The sequence below is a fragment of the Tachypleus tridentatus genome, chromosome 10 (genome assembly GCF_004210375.1).
Source record: "Tachypleus tridentatus isolate NWPU-2018 chromosome 10, ASM421037v1, whole genome shotgun sequence".
Classification (NCBI taxonomy): domain Eukaryota; kingdom Metazoa; phylum Arthropoda; class Merostomata; order Xiphosura; family Limulidae; genus Tachypleus; species Tachypleus tridentatus.
Window position 1 is genome coordinate 136,321,634 of NC_134834.1, and position 20,057 is coordinate 136,341,690.

The window sequence follows — 20,057 nt, forward strand, 5'->3', positions numbered from 1 at the left end:
TGAAAGTGGACATACCATTTGATCCAGCTAATAATCACACAGCAGACTAACCCATCTTAACTTTACATGAAGAATGAAATTCCAACATTACTGGCTTCCTCACTGTGTTATTGAAAACTTGGTGTTTGAATAGAAACTCAGCTTTCATAAATATACCTTTCCTTTAGTTACCTTTAGAATACTACTTTTATAACAATTGGAAATTCTGGTTCTATATGTTTAGGCAGTGGGGAAGCCAGTAATGTATTGATTTTATTCTCCATATAAAGTCGAGACAGCTTAGTCTGCTATGTGATCATTAGCTGCATCAAATTGTATGTCCATTTTACATCAATGTTTTGTTTGACTCCTTTTTTCAAGTTTAGTATCCAGCCCTGTGTAGCTTTTTTATTTAGCATTATTTTTTTTTTCCTAATACTTGTTTGCTTACATTTCTCATAAGAGGGCATATATAGGGGTTACTAGGTTATGGAGTGTATTCTAAAGCCTTGTAAATTTTGAATATAATAATAATAAAATAGGTAGTCACAGATCATTAAGATGTTTACTAAAATGATAAAATTATAGTTACTGATAGGACTAAATAGGCACTAGGCCTATTCGAGCAAGATGATTATGAAAGAATAAGAAGTCTTGGTTTTTTTGTGTTTGTTTTGTACTTTGGGATGCTTTAGATAGCTGAAAAGCAGCATATTCACTAAAGACAGAGCGACTATGCTAGGTAGCTCTTTATATCTAGCTTCTGATAACCTGTATGTATATTTTTTTCTTTAACTTCTTCACTTTATACATAATGTAAAAATGGTCTCTCTAAAGACACCAACTGTATAGTATACAAAGCATTGAATATTATACGTGTTACAATAATCTAATGTTTATTTATTATTGTCTCGTAATTCTTGTTTTAACCTGTAAGTTCCTTTAAAGGAACACCATACTTATTGGAAGAAAGCTAACTTTAAGAAGTAATAACATCATTTACATTACAATTATTTATATATATACACACACACACATTTAATTTTGTATATAATAATAAAATAGGTATTCAAAGACCATGAAAAGTGTTTTACTCTCTCAAATGATAATAAAATTGAAGTTACTGGCAGAGCCAGTTAGATGCTAGGCTTGTTGAAAAATAAATATAAACGAAAATAAAAAAAATCAGTTTTGGTCATTTGCCAGCTTTGACTTTGTAATGCTATGGATAGCTGAAAAGTGATTGAGTAATTATGCCAGGCAGTTCTTCATATCTAGCTTCTGAAAACCTGTAGTAAGGAAAATCTAGATATCTTTTGTATTTCTTTGATAAGGCAACCATGCTTGTGCACTCCCTCATATAGTTCTATGTACTTCTACCTTAACAGTCACCATATATCAATTCTTGATTTGCTGTGTAAGTTTTATTTTGGTATTGCTTAACACCAACAGTGCAAGACAATTCTTGGCTTAAGATATATTAGATTTACCAAAATGTATTTGAATTTTATTGTGCCTTAGAGCTAGGCAATTAAATCAATCAGTTGAATACCTATTACATCAGTAATGTCATGTAAGATAACCCATTAATCCAAGTTGCAGTTAAATAGGTTAATGTCAGGAAAATATCAACTAAGAAAGAAAAATTAATGTTTCTGATTCTTCCAACTATCCATGTGACTGAAATATTTTATTACTATTTTTTACTAATTCAGTATTTTCAGCTTAATTATGTAAAAACTCATGAAAATAATCAACCAATTGAAATTGGTGTTTCTAATTATTAGTGTTTTTGATTATCCCAACTACCAGAGTCTTATGTGAGGATAATCAATTAGTCAAATGTAATTATTGATCAGTTACCTTGACTTAACACATTTGCACATTCCATTAATTGCCCAGCTCTACTCTGTATACTTAGTAAATCTTAATTTAAACAAGGTAATCCAAGAAGTCAAATTTTTAAATATATTTTTTTGAAATATCTTTTAAGGTGGTATCATAGCTCTCGGAGTTTTTGGGGGTGTTATCTTTCTAACAGTAGTCATCACTATTATAGTCATTCTTGTACGAAGGTGAGTTGTTCTTTACAGAACATTTGCTATAAGTGACCTATAAATTTTTGGTCAAATCTTAAAATATCTGATCTATTTAGTTCAATAACACAAACATTTTTGTTGATGATATATGTATCATAAATTTTGTAAAGCTTGGATATCCTTCTACAATTCAGAGTAGTTAAGTAAAACTTATAGTATATATTAAAGCATAAAGTCATTTGTTTCTCGTAACCACCTTATTATAAAGAAGATGAGTATCTTTTAACAATCTTGAAGCCTTACTACACTGTTACAGTTTATATCACTTTCTCCGGTTATGCTTTAACTGACAGCCATGCAGTCTGACATTAGCCCTACAGCATAATTTCTACTGGCTTGATTGTAAAGCTGACATGTCAAAAGCCCACCACTCCTCTTGTTTATAATACATATAGTTATGAGAATGATTGTTTCCCTGTGTCCAGTTAAAACAATGATCACCCAGAAGTGCACAGGTAGTGTGTCTAATGAATTGATAGGTATGAATACCATTTTATTTGCTAAGTGCTTGAGGTATGGAATGACTGAATTGATTGTTTGTGGAATCAATCTGTGTATGTGACTTGTTTCCCTCTTCAGTGGTTTGGTACTGCTGCCTGGGGCACGTGGATAACTTTTGTTACTGACCTTTGTGTTCTTTGGATTCTCACTTTTTACAAAATGCAGCACTTACCACAGATGGGATAAAACATGTTACAGAATTATCTTTGGATGGTCATTTTTCTCCAAGTTCATCTATGATCCTTTGTTTTCCAATAAGCTGTTACATAGCTTACCTAAAAGCAATAAATCTTTAGTGGCATCACACTGTCTGTGAAATGCCAAACAATATCAAAATGGAGTTCTTATAACCACAATTTTATACTTATTGTAATATTTCTTGCCAATGTGCATAATCAAAATCATTGTAATATGCTCATTGGCAAGAAATGTACTCAACCCTTTATATTGGTTACCTAATTTTTCACAACTGTTATATTATAGAGATCACACATTTTTTTTAATAACTACTGTATAAATGAGGTCTCCTAATATACCACAACATTTTATAGGACTTAACTTACTACAGTTACAGCATTATAAAGATCATCTAATTTTTCATAACTACCTTAGTGGTAGTCACTAAGGTCACCTAATTTTTCCTTGGCTATGACATTATAGAAATGACTGGATTTGTGTGTATTAAATAGAAAGGGTCACCTTTTTTTTTTTCTAAATACTGTATTATAGAAGTCACTTAATTTCCCACAACTACCACCACACTATACATTTCTTTTTATGTCCAACTCTAACTTAAAAGTGAAAAATCAGAGAGAAGGTAGTCAACACAACTGACTTCCAATTTTTTGGAAATTCTAAACAGATAACGGGATCAAATATTACATTATAATGGCTCTACATGGCTTAAAGGGCAAGCATGATTGTGAGTAAAACACCCTATTCACCAGGCCATGTCAATCTCATTATATTATAGAGATCAACTAATTTGAAATAAATACCACTTTACAGAAGTCACCTAATTTTTCATAGGTATCACATGAAAGATATAATCTTTTTGTCATTATCAGCACATAATAAAGGTATGCTAATTTGTCAGGAATATTACACCATACACAATCTAATTATCAAAAGAATATCTTGAAGTTTTCTTTTTACATTTTTAGCATCATTTTTCTTATTGCACCTTAAAAACCTGGAACTCAATGTTTAGATTATTTTAAATAATTTTTTAAACTAGAGATTATTCTAGTCTTGCTTCTGGTTTGGTTTGATTTGTTTTGAATTTTGCATAAAGCTACTCAAGGGCTATCTGTACTAGCCTTTCCTAATTTAGCAGTGTAAGACTAGAGGGAAGACAGCTAGTCATCACTGCCAACTCTTGGGATACCAACGAATAGTGGGATTGACCATCACATTATAATCCCCCACAGCTGAAAGGGCAAGCATGTTTGGTGTGGCAGAGATTCAAACCCATGACTCTTGGATTATGAGTCAAGTGCCTTAACCACCTTGCCATGCCAGGCCGTCTTGCTTCCGATATTTTGTTTTCCTTATTTTAAAAACTTTGCTCACATAGATATGATTGTATTGAATTCAAAGCTTAGTTATATAAATAACTATATAAGTTGAGAGAACATGAATAATTTTCCAGCAGTTATTTGTTTTCATTATCATCATTAAACTTATGTTAAAGTAAATGTATATACCAGATTGGTTTTTAATTTAATATTTTTATCTTTTTACAGTTTCTAACTACTGCATGCTATGAATCTTTGGATATATCTCCAAATTAAATTTTACTGTGTGTCTGTTTATTTTCCTTCAGAGACTTGTTTTATTGAGACCCGTTATTTGTAGTAAAATAAAACATTTTTCAACTGTTAAAATTCAACTTTTATATTTAATTTCTAATGCAAGGTTAATAACTACAGTGAAACTTAACTAAATTATTTTGTTTTTAGTTATAGTAAATTTGAGAACTGACAGAGGTCTTAAAGAACATAAATTATAGCAGAAAAGATTTATTCATTGTGATTTTGTTCATATAAAAACAGGACCAGAAGTAAACAGAATTCTAAGCAATCACAAGATGAAACAACAGTTTCAACTTTTGATTGTAATGGAGATCATGGACTTCACAGGCATTACCAACGTGCTTGGGACAATCTACAGTACTCCTTCCAATATCATCCACATCTTCAAGCCGTTCAGCATCCAGTAATTAGACAAGAGGCTCTTGAAAACTCCAATATTCATAGCAATGGAAAAGGAACTGTTGAAGGATTCCGGGAAGCCAATGAAATTTTGGTTAGTGATGTTGCAGCACTATATTCTCAACCTGATAAGAAAAAAATATATAATAAACATAAACCCAGATCTCATCAATCTAAAACATTTTCTACTCATGAACCTCATGATGTTGGTGCCTGGTATTCTCATGAGACTTGCTCAAAAAGAAGCAAGTATTAAATTAAGGATTTTATCTATCAGTTTTTATTTTAGCACTAACAAAAATATTCAGAGTTTACTACATCTACTTATGAAATGTTTAAAGTTAGAGTATGTATTATAAATGGTCAACTGAGTTAATGTAGATATAGTATATCCCTACGCCTCTGCCTTACACTGAGCTTTGTGCAAGTTAAATCACCAATGAAATTAATGTTATATTTAAAAAAAAACAGATTTGCTTTAGTTATACATTTGAAATCAGGTTTTGAGGTGAATCAATATGTGATATTTTAATAACTAGCAGAGATAGTCTGATGAGGGATTTTTTTTTCAGCTGAGATCAAGATTCACAAGCAATAGTCACAAAAATTAAATGTAACTTGAAGTTCATCTGTTAATGCTGTATCTGTGTAATAATATTTGTAATACTACTTATATATAACAAATAGGTTATATACCAGTACCTCAAGCTTATTATATTGATTTGATTCTTTAAGAAAGGTTTGTATGTTGAGGGTTGGGTTGGATGGGAGAAGGAAGAATAATAAGAAATGTGGTATTCTTTTTATATGTTTGTTGAGTTAAATATTGTGAATTTAGATTTTTTTATTTTCTTTTTTAGTATATTTATTACTATTCTTAAATATAAGCTCTTTATACATGATTGTTGAGATAAAAATTCACAAGCTGAATGCCTTAATGTTAATTCTTTTTATTTTGTCAAAATATATTTGAACAACTCAAAATGTAAAACATATAATGGAAATTGTATAAAATCAAGAACAAAATTTGAAATGCTACCCTCAAATACAGCAATATCTCGTACATAACACGTTTTTTAAAGCATTTAACAGTCACTTACATGATCAGTAAATAATAATCAACAATCTTACACTGTAAATATGTGATAAATTGAATAAACAAATTTTGAAAAACCAGGAGTTGTCTCCAGCTACTGTTACTACAGGGTGTTCGGAAAGTCCCTGTGCACTTGTGTATTTATTAACAGACATGTTTCAATATAGAATGCAGGGGGTAAATATGAATGACAATTATAAACAATGTTGAAAGTGTCCCCCATTGGCATCATTACAGGCCTGGATCCTTCTTATTTTGTTTCTAAACACAGCTATCAGTTGCTGGCTTGAAATAGACTGAATAAAATATGATTACAAAACTGCACAGTGACTTTCCTAACACCCTGTAGTTAAAACTAAAGTAAATTTCTAAAATACATACTAATGTCAAAAGTGTCTGGTACCAAACTAGCAGTAAACATACAATTATTGTTTGACTAAATGAAGAAATTTACAAGAAAGAAAGATGACTACAGAATTGCATTAAAAATAATGCAAAATAGTAGTTGTAATGAGATAAAATGTTCCAAAATGATACCACACCTCTCACTCAGTTAATCTATATTACTATGTTTCTGCCTTAAAGATTTGCAAACCATTTTAGCCTTTAGTGAATTCTAAACTAATCTCACAAGATTTTCCCATGAATAACATTACTGCATAATGACATCATTATGTATCAAAAGCCCTACATCAATAGCAGGACAACATACCTCACTAACTCTCTTTGCATTTGCACTCATGGATCTTCATTTCTCTTCCTTAACACTGAAGTCAAACATTTCTTTTTCAATTTGATGTTTAACAAATTTTATTTTCTTCCTTTTTGTACAACTTATAAATGCACTAGTCCAAGTAACATCTTCTACTACTTGTATGAGTAATTAGTTTCCTCTTACAGGTTAAGTATCAACTATTGTTTATGGGAGCATGTTGACTGAAAATGATGTGATACATTTTGCAAAGGGTAGTGAATTCCATTACAAAGCAAATTTTTTTACTCCAATCCCTTCTACAGGTGTTCCTTCCCCTCATTTTGAGGAGCATTAATTTGATCATTTTTTCATCCTGGCTATCTTTTGGAAACTTCTCCTTGTTGAAAAAAATCCTCTTTCTTACATTATCAGGACTTAATTTTACTGGTATGTCCATTCTTTCTCCTTTTCCCTCTGTGACATGAATCTTCTTGTTTCTTACTTTTTAATCCTAATCATAACTAATTTTTGTCTTTTCTTGACTAAATATGTTACTGAAATCTCACTCCTCACCCATTTCTCTTTATTTCATTTTTACATCCTCAGTTTTAGTCATTTTGAACTACCTTTCTCAATTCCCAAATTCAGAATTTCTCTTGTCAGTTTATTTTATAAGAGATGAGAACTATCAGGTTCTGGTGGTTTTGTCCTCCAACTACTTCTGTCTTCACTTGATCCTTCTTACCACACTTAATTGCCTCTCCTTTCTACACTTCAAGACTGAGTCATACCATTATGCTTCAGAGAATTTTTCTCTGCAGTTCTAATTTCCTTCACGTCTCCTCTATGGCCCATTCCACGTCTACCTTGTCTATACCCACTAGGCTCTTTGTTGCTGTGAATTGTTGGGAAGGGATATTTTCCTTTCCCAGGTTTAACTTTTCTTCTCTTGGTCGAGATCTTTACCTAGCTCTCCTTCCTTGCTCTAATTTTATTGGGTATTTCTGATTTGAATCACAACCTGGGACTGCCATGATAAATTCTTGCTTTTGTCGTTAGTTTCCACACTACCAAAAATCCACTTATCTACCACAGTCCTGTAACATAGTCCTCAGTTTCCTACCTTTCAGCTTCCACTTCCCAACTCTCCTTGACTTGGGTCTTGAGAGTGCCCATCTGTCATGGTTTTAAGCATCTGTGGTCACACTTTTTCTCCTCTCTAACTACAGATTTACTTTGCAATTCTCTTCCCTTCACATCCCATTTCCTTTCCTCTTCCATCTCATCTACTGACAAGGTCCTCAAGGAGACCCTGTTCATCAACACTCCCAAAATTTTACTCGGTCTCACTCAATATCTTACTCATTTGGGAATTTTTTAAACTTTTTAAGCTTTTTTCAATCTTCTTCTATCTGCCTATAAGCTATGGAAGTACTAGTCACCAGTATTCACGCTTATTCTACTGATATTATACAAAAGATTATTTTGCTTTTGAAAACCATGACTTCACTGGAATTGCTTTTTTTCCTTTGGTTGAACACATATGCATCTTCTCTATTGGACTGTCTGCAACTTCTGGAACTACTCGTCAAAATCTTTGACCTCAATGCTTTAACTGTCCCCTCCTCTACTCGAGGATTTGTATTGTTTGGCTCAACAGATACAATATCACTATTGGTGTTCCATTACCTCCACTCAAAGTAGACCTGCTCCTCTTCATTAATGCTTTCCTCTCAGGCTGGAGATCATCTCTGAATAGCAATTTTGTGTCAGGCTCAGGGTTGTAGGATGAGTCTTCTTTCCATATCAATGCATTCAAACTCTTGATAGTCCACCATTTAGGCTTTCAATTCTTATCCATTCAAATAAAACATTTCATTATGATACATTCCAACAACTCCAAGGTTTTTTTAAATCAACTACCATGGGGGAACTTAATCCAGGATCCTTTGCCTCAATTCCCAAACCTTCTTTATTGGGCCAATTCTCATCAAATGCCATGTAACAGGCTTCAGATTACCTCACTCAGCTAGACATGTTTCTTCAACCCCAGGTTTCAACTGGATATGCTTTCTATTATGTACTCCATTCACTAACACATTTGAACTCTTCAAAGATCCAAGCTTCCTTTTCTGGTTTCTTGTTCCCTTGGCCATGGCTGTTGATACTTTTAGCCAGGAATGGTCTCATCTTTTGTTTTTGCATACCCACCTTTTCACCTTTTCCTCTGGCTCTAGCCCTAAATCAAGATCATATGCTCCTTGTCATGTCCTGTTGATGGCACTCATATGGCTGGCTCAACCTTGATTTTCTTTCCTATGCTGCCTGACAAACCAATTCCCTCTTCACTTGACAACTGTAATCTTTATTAAACCTGAAACATCATTTCATGAAGGGATCTTTATCCCTCTACCTTCACATTTGGTTCCTTGCTTGTAGAGCCATTCTCCAATTGTGTAATTTTTCTTTTCTCATTTCTGTCACCTCTTAACTTTGTCAACTTATCAGTGTAATTGCTATGACTTTCTCCAGTGGTCTATCTTTCATCACCTTCTGACTAATCTACTGTTAGTCATCTCTCCTCTTCCTTTGCCTAGCTGTTCAACTGAGGATTAGCTCTCTCCACTACTGCCAATTGAGTTTCCCTCTCCAGTTCTTTCCACCTTGTTTTGTTTCTTCCTTCTCCATAGACCCTCTTGTTCTGCTCATGCCTCATTGGGATCTGAATGTCATTCTGTTTACTCTTACCCCAAACCCATTGACAACTTGTACCTTATTTCAACTTTTCCCAACAACTCTTACTTATCATCTGTAGTCACCATTTTCAGATATTTATGCTACTGGTCTTTTATACTGCTCATATATTCTTCTTTATTCTGACCAGTCCTTCCTACTTAAGACTTTGGCCACTCAGGTAAGTGCCCACTCTTTCCTATTTCTGTCTTTCACCTCTACAATTAATTGAGCTCTATCAGTGACATTCATTTCAACTTATCTCATACCTCACGTTTTTGAAGCTCCCATCATCAACTTTTCATCCCTTGGAATTCTTCTTCCTCCAGGCTTGACTAAATCTACATTGAGTCTACTCCTCACTGGTATTGATGTTTATGTTCCCAACATATTCGTCACCTCTCATTTTGATCCATACCTTACTATTCCAGGAAATATCATAACAAACGCCAGCACCATGGGTGTTCTGCCCAATTCCCTGGCTCACACTTTTTGGCTTTTCAAAATAGGGATATGAGGTCATATATTGCATTATATCCAGTAAAATACCTTTCCAGCTGAAGAAATGATGGGGTTCTGGGCATTTTCTCCAGGTCTCCCCACCATCAATTCCTTTGCCTTTTCCTCTTTACATGGAGCACAAGAAACAATTTAACTTACCTAAATACTGGGGTGCCAATCAGTAGGAAGCCAGATGGTGGTAATATATCAGTGTAGCACAGGCCAACCCTCATATAGCTATATTTATTTTACTTGTGCTCTCTCTGTGGTCCCCCCCTCAGTGTGGATTCCTGTACTTGGTGAAGGTGTCTCCCATGAAAGGTTCTGTTCTTTCAGTTTACCTTTTCTGGGATCTAAACATCCACCCACTTGTTTGCCATGCATCGTGGCCCATGAAGGGGAAGAGAAGATCCTGTCGGTTGAGAGGTCCAACACACCCCTTTGGCCTTGACTTCCTGTGGATGGGCAGCCTTGGGATAGCCCCCTTGGGTCAGTTGGCTGGTTCACTTGGGCTAGGATCAACCAAGTACCAATGTTAGATGTTGTGGACATTGTATCTGATGTTGGTGTTTGGGTATAGTACTCACAAAACCCTAGCATTGCTGCAGTATCCTTGTTTGGCATTGTAGTGCATCCCCACATAGGGCTCCACGATCAGTGGGCACCAAGATGTTTTTTAATTATGCATCCTCCAAATCAAAACTTAAATAAAATAGTGACAAAACAATTCATAGGTAAATGACCATGTTTTGAAGATTCTGAGCAGCAATCTTCAACATCTGTAACACCTGTTGCACTTCATTTTCTTATACTACATTCTCATTCAGACAAACTTTTGGACATATGTCTCCCATTTTCATTGAGAAGGTACTAAGGGGACTTGCTGACTATCCAAAGTCACTAAAGAAGCTTTGCTTTGGTGGCATACTGGTGGGAACATCCACATCTCAACACAGTGAAGTCCTCTTGCATGCAAAGGTGCTTGGGGATATACCTGTTGAGGTTATGCCTCATGCTACTTTGAATTTGACATGAGGAGTTATTGTTGAGAGGGATTTGAAGAAGATTCCTGAGTCAGAGATTCTCGCTGGTTTCTACACCCATGAAGTTTCTGCAGTGAGGCATATCTCCACTCCGCAATGACGGAATTATGATGCAGACCAATATCCTCATTCTGACATTTACATCACCACATTCACCTGCTACCGTAAAGGCAGGTTATTTTAATTGCAAGGTATGGCTATACATTCCAAACCTCTCAGATGTTTCCAGTGTCAGTGGTTTGGCTACTCTAAGACATCATGTCATGGTTCCTTGACATGTGCTTGTTGAGGTGGAAAGGACCATGATGCCTATGCATCAATTACAATGGCTCTCACCTGTACTACTTTTGTTCTTGTCCTAAATAGTTGAAGAAAAATAGGTGCAGCATTTAAAAAAAAATTTAAAACATTAGTTACCCTGAGGCTCGATGTATGCTGCTGCACTTTCTTCCACTACTACAGTGGGAGAGCAGATGCATCTCTCTGTGCCTCCAAAAGAATCGTTCTCAAATCAAATGAAAAGTCTTTTGACCTCCATGGTTAAAAAGGTTGGTGAATCAACTTCAACAGCCATCTATGTCCCTAACATACATTCCACCAAACCCCAAGATCCACTTCCTTTGATTCTGGTTATGGGCATTTCCTTGGGTACATCTTCCTCTCCCACCCTAAGTTGCTAAACAATCATTTGTTCACATCCTCAGTTGCTGGACTCCTCTTCCAACAATGAAGACCTGCCCAATCAACCCAGGGCAGGATCCATGGAGGTCGACAAACCTCCCTCTAATAAAAAGAAAAAAGAAAAAAAGACATCGTAAACAGAAGGGCTCTCCACCCATTTCACCTACACATAAATAAAAATGGCCACACTGATACAATGGAACTGTCGAGGTTTACATTCTAATCTGGATGACATTAAAGCACTGATTGCTTTCTACCATCCTGTATTCTTTCCTTAAAGGAACTGTTTCTGAAACCTGCTGATACAGTCACCTTTTGGTAATTTTCTTTGTACAGAAATGACAGGCTATGTGATGGATGAATGCATGGACAGGTGGCACTGTTGGTTGATTGGCAAGTGCCCATCCTATCTTTGCCATTCAACACACCCTTGGAGGTCGTAGTCATCCATGTTTCCTTGGATCGTACCATCACTATTTGTTCTCTCTACCTGTTGCTCCCCTTTTCTATTCTCCCAATTTTCATGGAGAGTTGACAATAACCCACGAAGCAGTGATCATTTTCCTATAATTTTGAGGGAGACTGCCCATGGTTGATGCCACTTGACCTGCATACCCTGGTGGAAACTGGATCAAGCAAACTGGCCCTTTTCCACTGCTCTTGCAGAACTTGATCCTGCATCATCTGTAAACCATCAATAGACGACTGTGTGGCAGCAGTAACGGACTGTATTATACAGGCAGCTACTCTATGTATTTCTAAAAACTCGACACATTTTCCATGATATCCTTGTCCATGATGGAATCCTGCCTGCCACGTGGCACGGAAGGCTCAAAAACAGGCCTGGGATAATTTTCATAGATATCCCCCACTCTCACACTGCATCACTTTCCACCAGGCCTGTGCACATGCTTGGTGGGTAATATGTCAAAGCCAGAAGGACTCTTGGATTAAGTTCACAACCAGCATATCTTCTACCATTAATTCCAAAGTCATACAGGACAAGATTTGAAAGGTCAGTGGGCAATATAATTTTGTTCCCCTCTCAATCTTGCTCTCTGATGGCCAGGAACTAGCTGAAACCCATAGCATTGCCGATATTCTAGGTGAAAACTTTTGCCAGGTATCTAGCACTTCTGCTTCTTCCTCCACCTTCTTAGCTATCAAGACATGGGCAGAGCCATCACCTCTTTCCATTCGAGCTGATTGACTCTATCACTATAATCATCCCTATACACTGGTGGAACTCAAACTGGCCCTTCATCGGTTTGGCAGTACATCAGTTGGACCTGATGATATACACAAAGAAATGCTGTGCCAACTATCTCCTGCTTCTCTTGCTATTCTTCTGATTGTTTTTAACTGGATTTGGCAAAAGAATGTTTCTCCTGATGCCTGTAGCCAGGCTATTTTCCTACCATTCTCTAGGCCTGGGAAGGATCCCAAGATTCCTTCAATCTACCATCCAATTACTTTAAAGAGCTGTCTCTGTAAGACCTCCTTGGTTCCTTAAATCAAACAACCTCCTCTTGCCCACCCAATGTGTGTTCTGACAATAGTACTCCACCATGGACTACTTGATTCGACTTGAAACGTAAATCAGAGAAGCCTTTCTCAAACGATAACATATTGTATTAATATTCTTTGACATTGAAAAAGGCTTGTTATACAACATGGAGGTATGGCATTTTGCGAGACCTCCATTTATATGGGTTACGTGGCCATTGCTAATTGTTATCAAAAAATGGACAGGTGATTTAAAGTTCATGTGGATTCAACACTTTCCCGTTTTTTTCTATAGGAACTTGGAGTCCCTCAGGGCTGTGTATTGAGTGTCACACTTTTGAGTATAAAGAGTAATGCCATCACTGAACAACTCCCTCTTACTGTTGCAAATGGGCTTTATGTCAACAACTTTCACATCTCATGTCAGTTGTTGAACATGAGGTATATTAAATGGCAGCTACAGACTGCCCTCAATCGTTTACTGAAGTGGACCACAGCAAACAGCTTTAACTTCTCTCTCTCTCTAAAACTGTTTGCATGCACTTTTGCCACAAATAGGGTATTCACTGTCATCCTGAACTCCTTTATGGTGAAGTTGCCTGTGGTCCCTGAGACAAAATTCTTGGGGCTTATCTTTGACCTAAGCTGACCTTTATACCACACATCAAGCAGCTAAGGGTCAAACTGAACATCCTCCATGTTCTCTCTTCCACCACAGGAGCAGATCAATGTTCTATGCTAAAGATATATTGTGCTCTTATTCGATTGGAACTCGACTATTGTTCACTGGTCTATGGCTCTACCAGAGCCTCGGCCTTAACGATTATGGAACCCATTAATCATCAAGGACTTTGGCTCTGAACTGGGGTTTTCAGCCCTTTCCAGTTCAGAGCTTATACATAGAGTCTCATGAACCTTCTTTGCACCTCCACTGTTTTCAACTGTCTTTATTGTATGTTTCAAAACTTCATTCCTCACCAAAGCATTCCACCTGGAGTTGTTTTTTCCTTCCTCAGTGGGCCATACTTTTTCAGAATAGACGATCTGCTATTGCTCCTTTTGGCCTTCATATCCAGCTGCAGTTGGAATAATTGGGTCTGTCCTTGGATAACATTGCTATATCCACTGGTCAGCCCATCCCACCATGGCTTCTTACAGTCCCCAAATGTGACCTATCTTTAAGTCATCTGAGAAAAGCAGACACTCCTGATTGGAAATACTGTCTGCTGTTTGCTAAACATCTTTTGAACCATCCTTCCATTCCTATTTATACAGATGGTTCGAAATCAGGTGACTGTGTGGGCTCTACCTTGGTTTGTTGTGGTTTGATGGTTGCACGCAGAATCTCCTCCACAGCTTCTGTGTTCACTGCTAAACTGTATGCCATTTCTCTTGCCCTGGATCATATTGAAGCTAAATAGTACTCAAATTGTACTATTTATAATGACTTGCTTTGTTCTCCACTGGCCCTGTAGTCTCATCATGTTTGTTCATACCCTGTTCTCCCCGATAATCAAAACTGACTGGCCCATTTCTCTTTAACACCTACTTCTTTCCAGTTTTTCTGGATACCAGGCCATGTTGGTATTTGCGGGGAAGAGCTCACCGACACAGCAGCTAAATCTGGCACTATCACTGCTGTGCCTGTTTCATACACAGACTATGGTCCTGTATTCAAGGCTTGGCTTCATGCCAGTTGGCAGTTGACTTGGAGTGAGCAATGTGAAAACAAGCTTTTCCAAATAAAACCCTCTATTGGACTTTGGCCATCTCTCTTTCATAAGATTCGGAAAGAGGAAGTTGTTCTAACTAGACTACTCATTGGTCACAGTTTTTTAACCCATCGTTTTCTCTTATCTGCGACTAATGCACCAATGCGTTGTCTGTGTAACACTCAGGTCACAATAAGCCACAGTTTACTGTCTTGCCATCCTTATGACTCTCAATGACGGCACCATTTTAAATATATTCTGTCCCAAGATTTGTCCATAACGTTAGACAGTGTTATTGGTGATGGTGACACTGTCCACCTTGGAAATATTTTTAGTTTTTTAAAGGCCATTAATCTTTTTAATGTTATTTAAGATTTTTAATTGATACATTAAACCTTTTTTAATGTGATTCCCTTCTAAGAATCAAAGTATATCTTGTTCTATTTGAAATTATAAAATGGCCATAACGTGAAATAACTTGAAACCAAGACTGGAAAGGCAAACTTTAGGTGACTGACGCTGGTTTTTGAACTTACTCGTTAGTCATCCTGGTGAGTTGTGATAATTAGAATTATGCTACAGAAAGTTCTTTACAACTTGTGTCACTGTAGACTAGATGTAAAAATTGGATTTAATGCTATTTATGTTTTAATTCAAAAATTGTACTTTAACTTGTTTCACCTTAATTACCTTTTATGAATTTTAATATATTTGCTTTAATTTTAACTTTTTACCATGTGTTTGATGCAGATAGTCTAGTTGTTTTGCACCATAAAACACCTAACCAACTAACCTCTCCGTGGTCTAAGTGTGTTAAATTAGTTGAGATTAGCACATTACATGGTGTTTGCCCTCCTTCTGTGGAGATTATCTGTTCACTTAAAGTAAGCACGTACTACCAAACCTTGCACTCTTCCTATAGCTGATATCTATTTAGTCGAGTCGTGCACATATCACATTACTCTTTATGGTATGATAAATATGCCTCTTCCAGTGGTTGGTGTTGGTTCAATACATCAGAGTTGAAGGTAGCATAAGGTACAGTTTGAGTGTACTCCAACCACACTACTCATATTGGCTCTTCAGCTTTTTGTGTGCAAGTACTAGGACAGTCATGCTCTTATTCCACCCATCCCTGTACTTCTGTCTTGGAAATTTGAACGCCACTAGCCTTTAGTGAACTTCTAATTAATCTTGGAAGTTTTTTTTTTATAAACCATGTTACTGCATTATTACATCATTGTGCAACAGAAGTTCTCCACCAATAGGAGGGTGATGAACTTCCTTGCACATTAACACCCTATATGAATTTACACTCTTTGCTGAGGCAAGTAAAAATGTGCACTATAACTGGGGACGATGGGTAGTAATGTTTGTGAGAGGTGATTATTTATGGAAATCAGTTTTCAGGTAAGGAAAATGTTAAAATTTCATGAAAGTACAGAAAATTGAAAATATATTAGTGAAAAAAGCAAACAAACACCTTCCAGAACAATAGAGGAAAATAGTGTTAGCAATGAAAATAATTCCAAACAATACAGAAAGATAAACAGTAGTGGTGAACTAAACATCTACAGAACAATACACGTGTAGAATATGAGCAGTGACGTTTGACAACAAATATTCGAAGCAATATGCAATAAAAAGAAGGTAAAATAACGAAATCAAGAACTGAAGAACAAATATACAGCTGGACATTCCTTGTGAAGTTGCATTATTTTCTAATGAGTATATAGCAGCTACAACAAACGAGAGTTTAATTTCAAAGAAATGCACACTTTTAATGTAATCACTGGGAAAACCATTACTTATCGTAGTATGATAAGTTCAAAAATAATTGGGTGCAGAAGAATCCAAGAATATAAAATATTGAACTCTTACACATGTTGCCAGTGGTGGAATTTCTCCTTACTTAATATCACAGTCATGCTGGTCAGCTTTTGTAGTTCTGGTTTAAACAGGTTGCTAGAGAGAGATAACAAGGATCTCTTACCATAGTTTCAAGTCAGACCTTAATCCTAGTGTGCTATTAAGCAATCATAAATCAATTATGCCACTGATCATACTCATTACTCAATACAGGTGAAATTAACTCCCATGTTGTTTCAATCTGCTTAAAGATCTGTACCACCCTCTAAATGGGTATTATCTACATACCAGTGGAGAAGTGATAAAGTAGCTTGACTATAAAGTATAAGTTCTTAAATTACATGTTTAATATGTTACATTGGTCTTAAGTGATAATCAAACCAAGTTCATGAGTATTTATATGCTGTTTACAAAGATGTTAAGTTATTGCATGTTGATAAACATAAAACTACACAAGACTTTGTGCCCACCGAGAACAATGACAAACCTATTTTTAGGATCCAAAGCCATCAAACTTGCAGCTCAGCCACTAGGAGGTGATAAGTGCAGAATGCCTGCAGAAAATTGCAAAATTGTGAGAACTGTTAGTTTTCAATTGCTGCAGTCTACTATTTCCTTATTTCAGAGCCAGATTTATAAAGATTAATTTAAAATGTTCAAGTGTAAACATTCATCAATGTAGATTTTACTCTCATAATCATATACATAAATAGACTTAATCCGTGTGTTGGTCTGTATAATATGGATAGCACTACAATGTTGCTATAATGAATCAACAGTGTACCATCTTACTACACCCATCCCCACAGACTGATCATTAAACAACATAGTTGTTACAGAATTTGTCAATCACACCAATTCTAACACTTTTATAGCCTTATGTATCATCTATTGTGGTTAAGATTTGGCATTACAAAACGAAAGTCCACTATTAACTATTCCAACAAAAAATCTGCTGACAAATGAAATCTTTCTGCAGTTGGAGAAACAATGTAGTGATGACTGAAGTCCTCTACATAAATTGTGAATAAGCTTTCTGAAATAATCACAGAAAAACTTTAGTTTACAATAATGCTGCATGTACATAACAGTTTATAATAAAGCCTATAAAAATAACTTTATGTATAGATGATGACTCTCTGAAACACTACATTTATATGTAATTACCAATAAAATTCTAGTAGAATTTAAACAAAATTAGCTTGCCAAGTGTACTTCTGACCAGCTTACCAATAGTAGCATATGTAAATGACCTATCCTTGATGCAACCTGATCTATGAGAAGGGCAAAAATATGCACTTTATAATGTTTTCTTTAATTTTATTCTTTACAACTTTTATTAGCCAACTTGTGTTTTGTTTTATTTTACGTGTAGCCACCTCCTTTTTTTTTAAAGGAACATATCCTTAATATTTAAAAATTCATTCTTTATAACTATTTATGTATTTGATCAGTATTACAGTTAACTTAGTTGCTCCATTCATAACAGATAATTTGATATTTGCAAGAAATATTTCAGCTTATCTTCATATGTATCAAAACATCAAACCTATCTGATCAATGAACACTTTAATTCAAACCTTCCCCAATTTCTACCACATCAACTATTTCTATATTAGAATTTAACAATAAATCTAATAAAATACCATTGTTCTTACTACGTTCCCTGACCAATTGATGAAAAAAACTACCCTAAGTTGTTTCTAAAAACCAATTGTTCTCATGGTTTGACTCTTAACATTTCCCAATCTGTATGCCTGAAATTATAATAGTACATAATTATGACCACATTAACAGCTAAAATACTTATGGTACTGCAGAGTTTCTCATCAATTTATGAATTTCATTGGGTAGCTTATAACAAATTCCAACCAATTGCCTTTTATCATTACAACTACTAACAGAAAACCAAATACATTAAACATCTTTGTTATTAAATATGATATCCTTAACTTTAGGATAAAAAGCCACTCCTCTCCCTCTGCTACACTTTATCCTTATTGAATAACCTATAATCCAATATTTCAAATAAATGTTTGTCATTAAGAATGTCTACATTTAACCAAGTTTCAGTTATTCTTATCACATCAAAATTCTCTGTTGCCACTAGTGCTATAAGATCTTTTATTTCATACTTTTAGCATTACAATAAAACAGTGAAGTATCCTTTAAACTACTTCTCTAATTGTTCCCACACAATACTTATCTTTACATTTTTATTTTTATTTAGTTAATTCATTCTGGCTCTCACCACTGTCTAATCGTAGTTTAAATTTTACAATTACAATTTATTAATTAGGCCTTTTAAGTAATCAATCCTACCCCACTTCATCCGTCATGGCCAGGTGGATAAGGCACTAGACTCGTAATCTAAGGGTCGCGGGTTCGAATCTCCGTCATACCAACATGCTTGCCCTTTCAGTCCTGATGCCGTTATAATGTGACGGTCAATCCAACTATTCGTTGGTAAAAGAGTAACCCAAGAGTTGACGGTGGATTGTGATGACTAGCTGCCTTCTCTCCAGTCTTACACTGCTAAATTAGGGATGGCTAGTGCAGATGGCTCTTGTGTAGCTTCGCGCGAAATTAAAAACTAACCAAACCTATCCTACTTAAAATTACATTTAAACCATCCATTCCAAATAGCTATTTTCCCACTGAATTAAAGTAAGTTACGATGTAGCGGATACAGAACATTTGCAATAAGGTTAAATAAATATTGGTGCAACGAGTTCTATTATTGGGGATTCTTTTAAACTTACCACCTAACAGTAACACAGTACAGTAAAACCTGTCTAAGGCAGAATCGCACAGGACGATGTAAATTTTCGGCTTAGACATTGAACTTGCATTTCCTTAATTATAAATAATTTTTGAGCGAAACGTTATACTTGCTTGATTCAAGGGAAGTGAGACGTTTGTGAATAAAGTTTCGCGGGTTCGCATCCCCGTCGCGCCAAACATACTCGCCCTTTCAGCCGTGGGGGTGTTATAATGTGACGGTCAATACCACTATTTGTTGGTAAAAGAGTAGCCCAAGAGTTGGCGGTAGGTGGTGATGATTAGCTGCCTTCCCTCTAGTCTTACACTGCTAAATTAGGGACGGCTGGCACAGATAGCTCTCGAGTAGCTTTGTGCGAATTTCAAAAACAAACAAACGTTACGTTACGTTACGTGAATAAAGTTTATTGTTTATGCTATATGCTGTTCTACAAAAATAGACGTTCAAAATATACATAAGTATACAAAATTTTGTCACCCCGATAGTACAGCGGTATGTCGCCGGATTTACAACGCAAAAATCAGGGGTTCGATATCCCCTCGTTGGGCTGAGCAGATATCCCTTTGTAGCTTTGCTATACGAAAAACATACACACACACAAGATTTTAATCAACTTAATTTGAAGAAAGTGTCCATTTTCAACTTTAG

General features: G+C 35.7%; 1 protein-coding gene and 1 long non-coding RNA gene across 2 annotated transcripts in view; one reads left to right on the top strand and one right to left on the bottom strand.

Annotated features, from left to right (window-relative positions):
* Positions 1 to 5,944, top strand: part of LOC143230409 (uncharacterized) — a 36,890-nt gene extending 30,946 nt beyond the window's left edge. The window contains exons 12-13 of the mRNA XM_076463920.1: positions 1,973 to 2,054; positions 4,634 to 5,944. Of these exons, the coding sequence (XP_076320035.1) occupies positions 1,973 to 2,054; positions 4,634 to 5,048 (497 nt within the window). The 3' untranslated portion in view covers positions 5,049 to 5,944. The remainder of the gene's footprint in view (positions 1 to 1,972; positions 2,055 to 4,633) is intronic.
* On the bottom strand, positions 4,585 to 19,175 carry LOC143230410 (uncharacterized). The gene is made up of 4 exons (XR_013016427.1): positions 18,950 to 19,175; positions 17,115 to 17,181; positions 16,640 to 16,723; positions 4,585 to 4,917 (listed from the first exon to the last, which is right to left on the bottom strand). It is a non-coding gene; the product is annotated as an uncharacterized LOC143230410 (long non-coding RNA).
* Between the last annotated feature and the right edge of the window lie 882 nt (positions 19,176 to 20,057).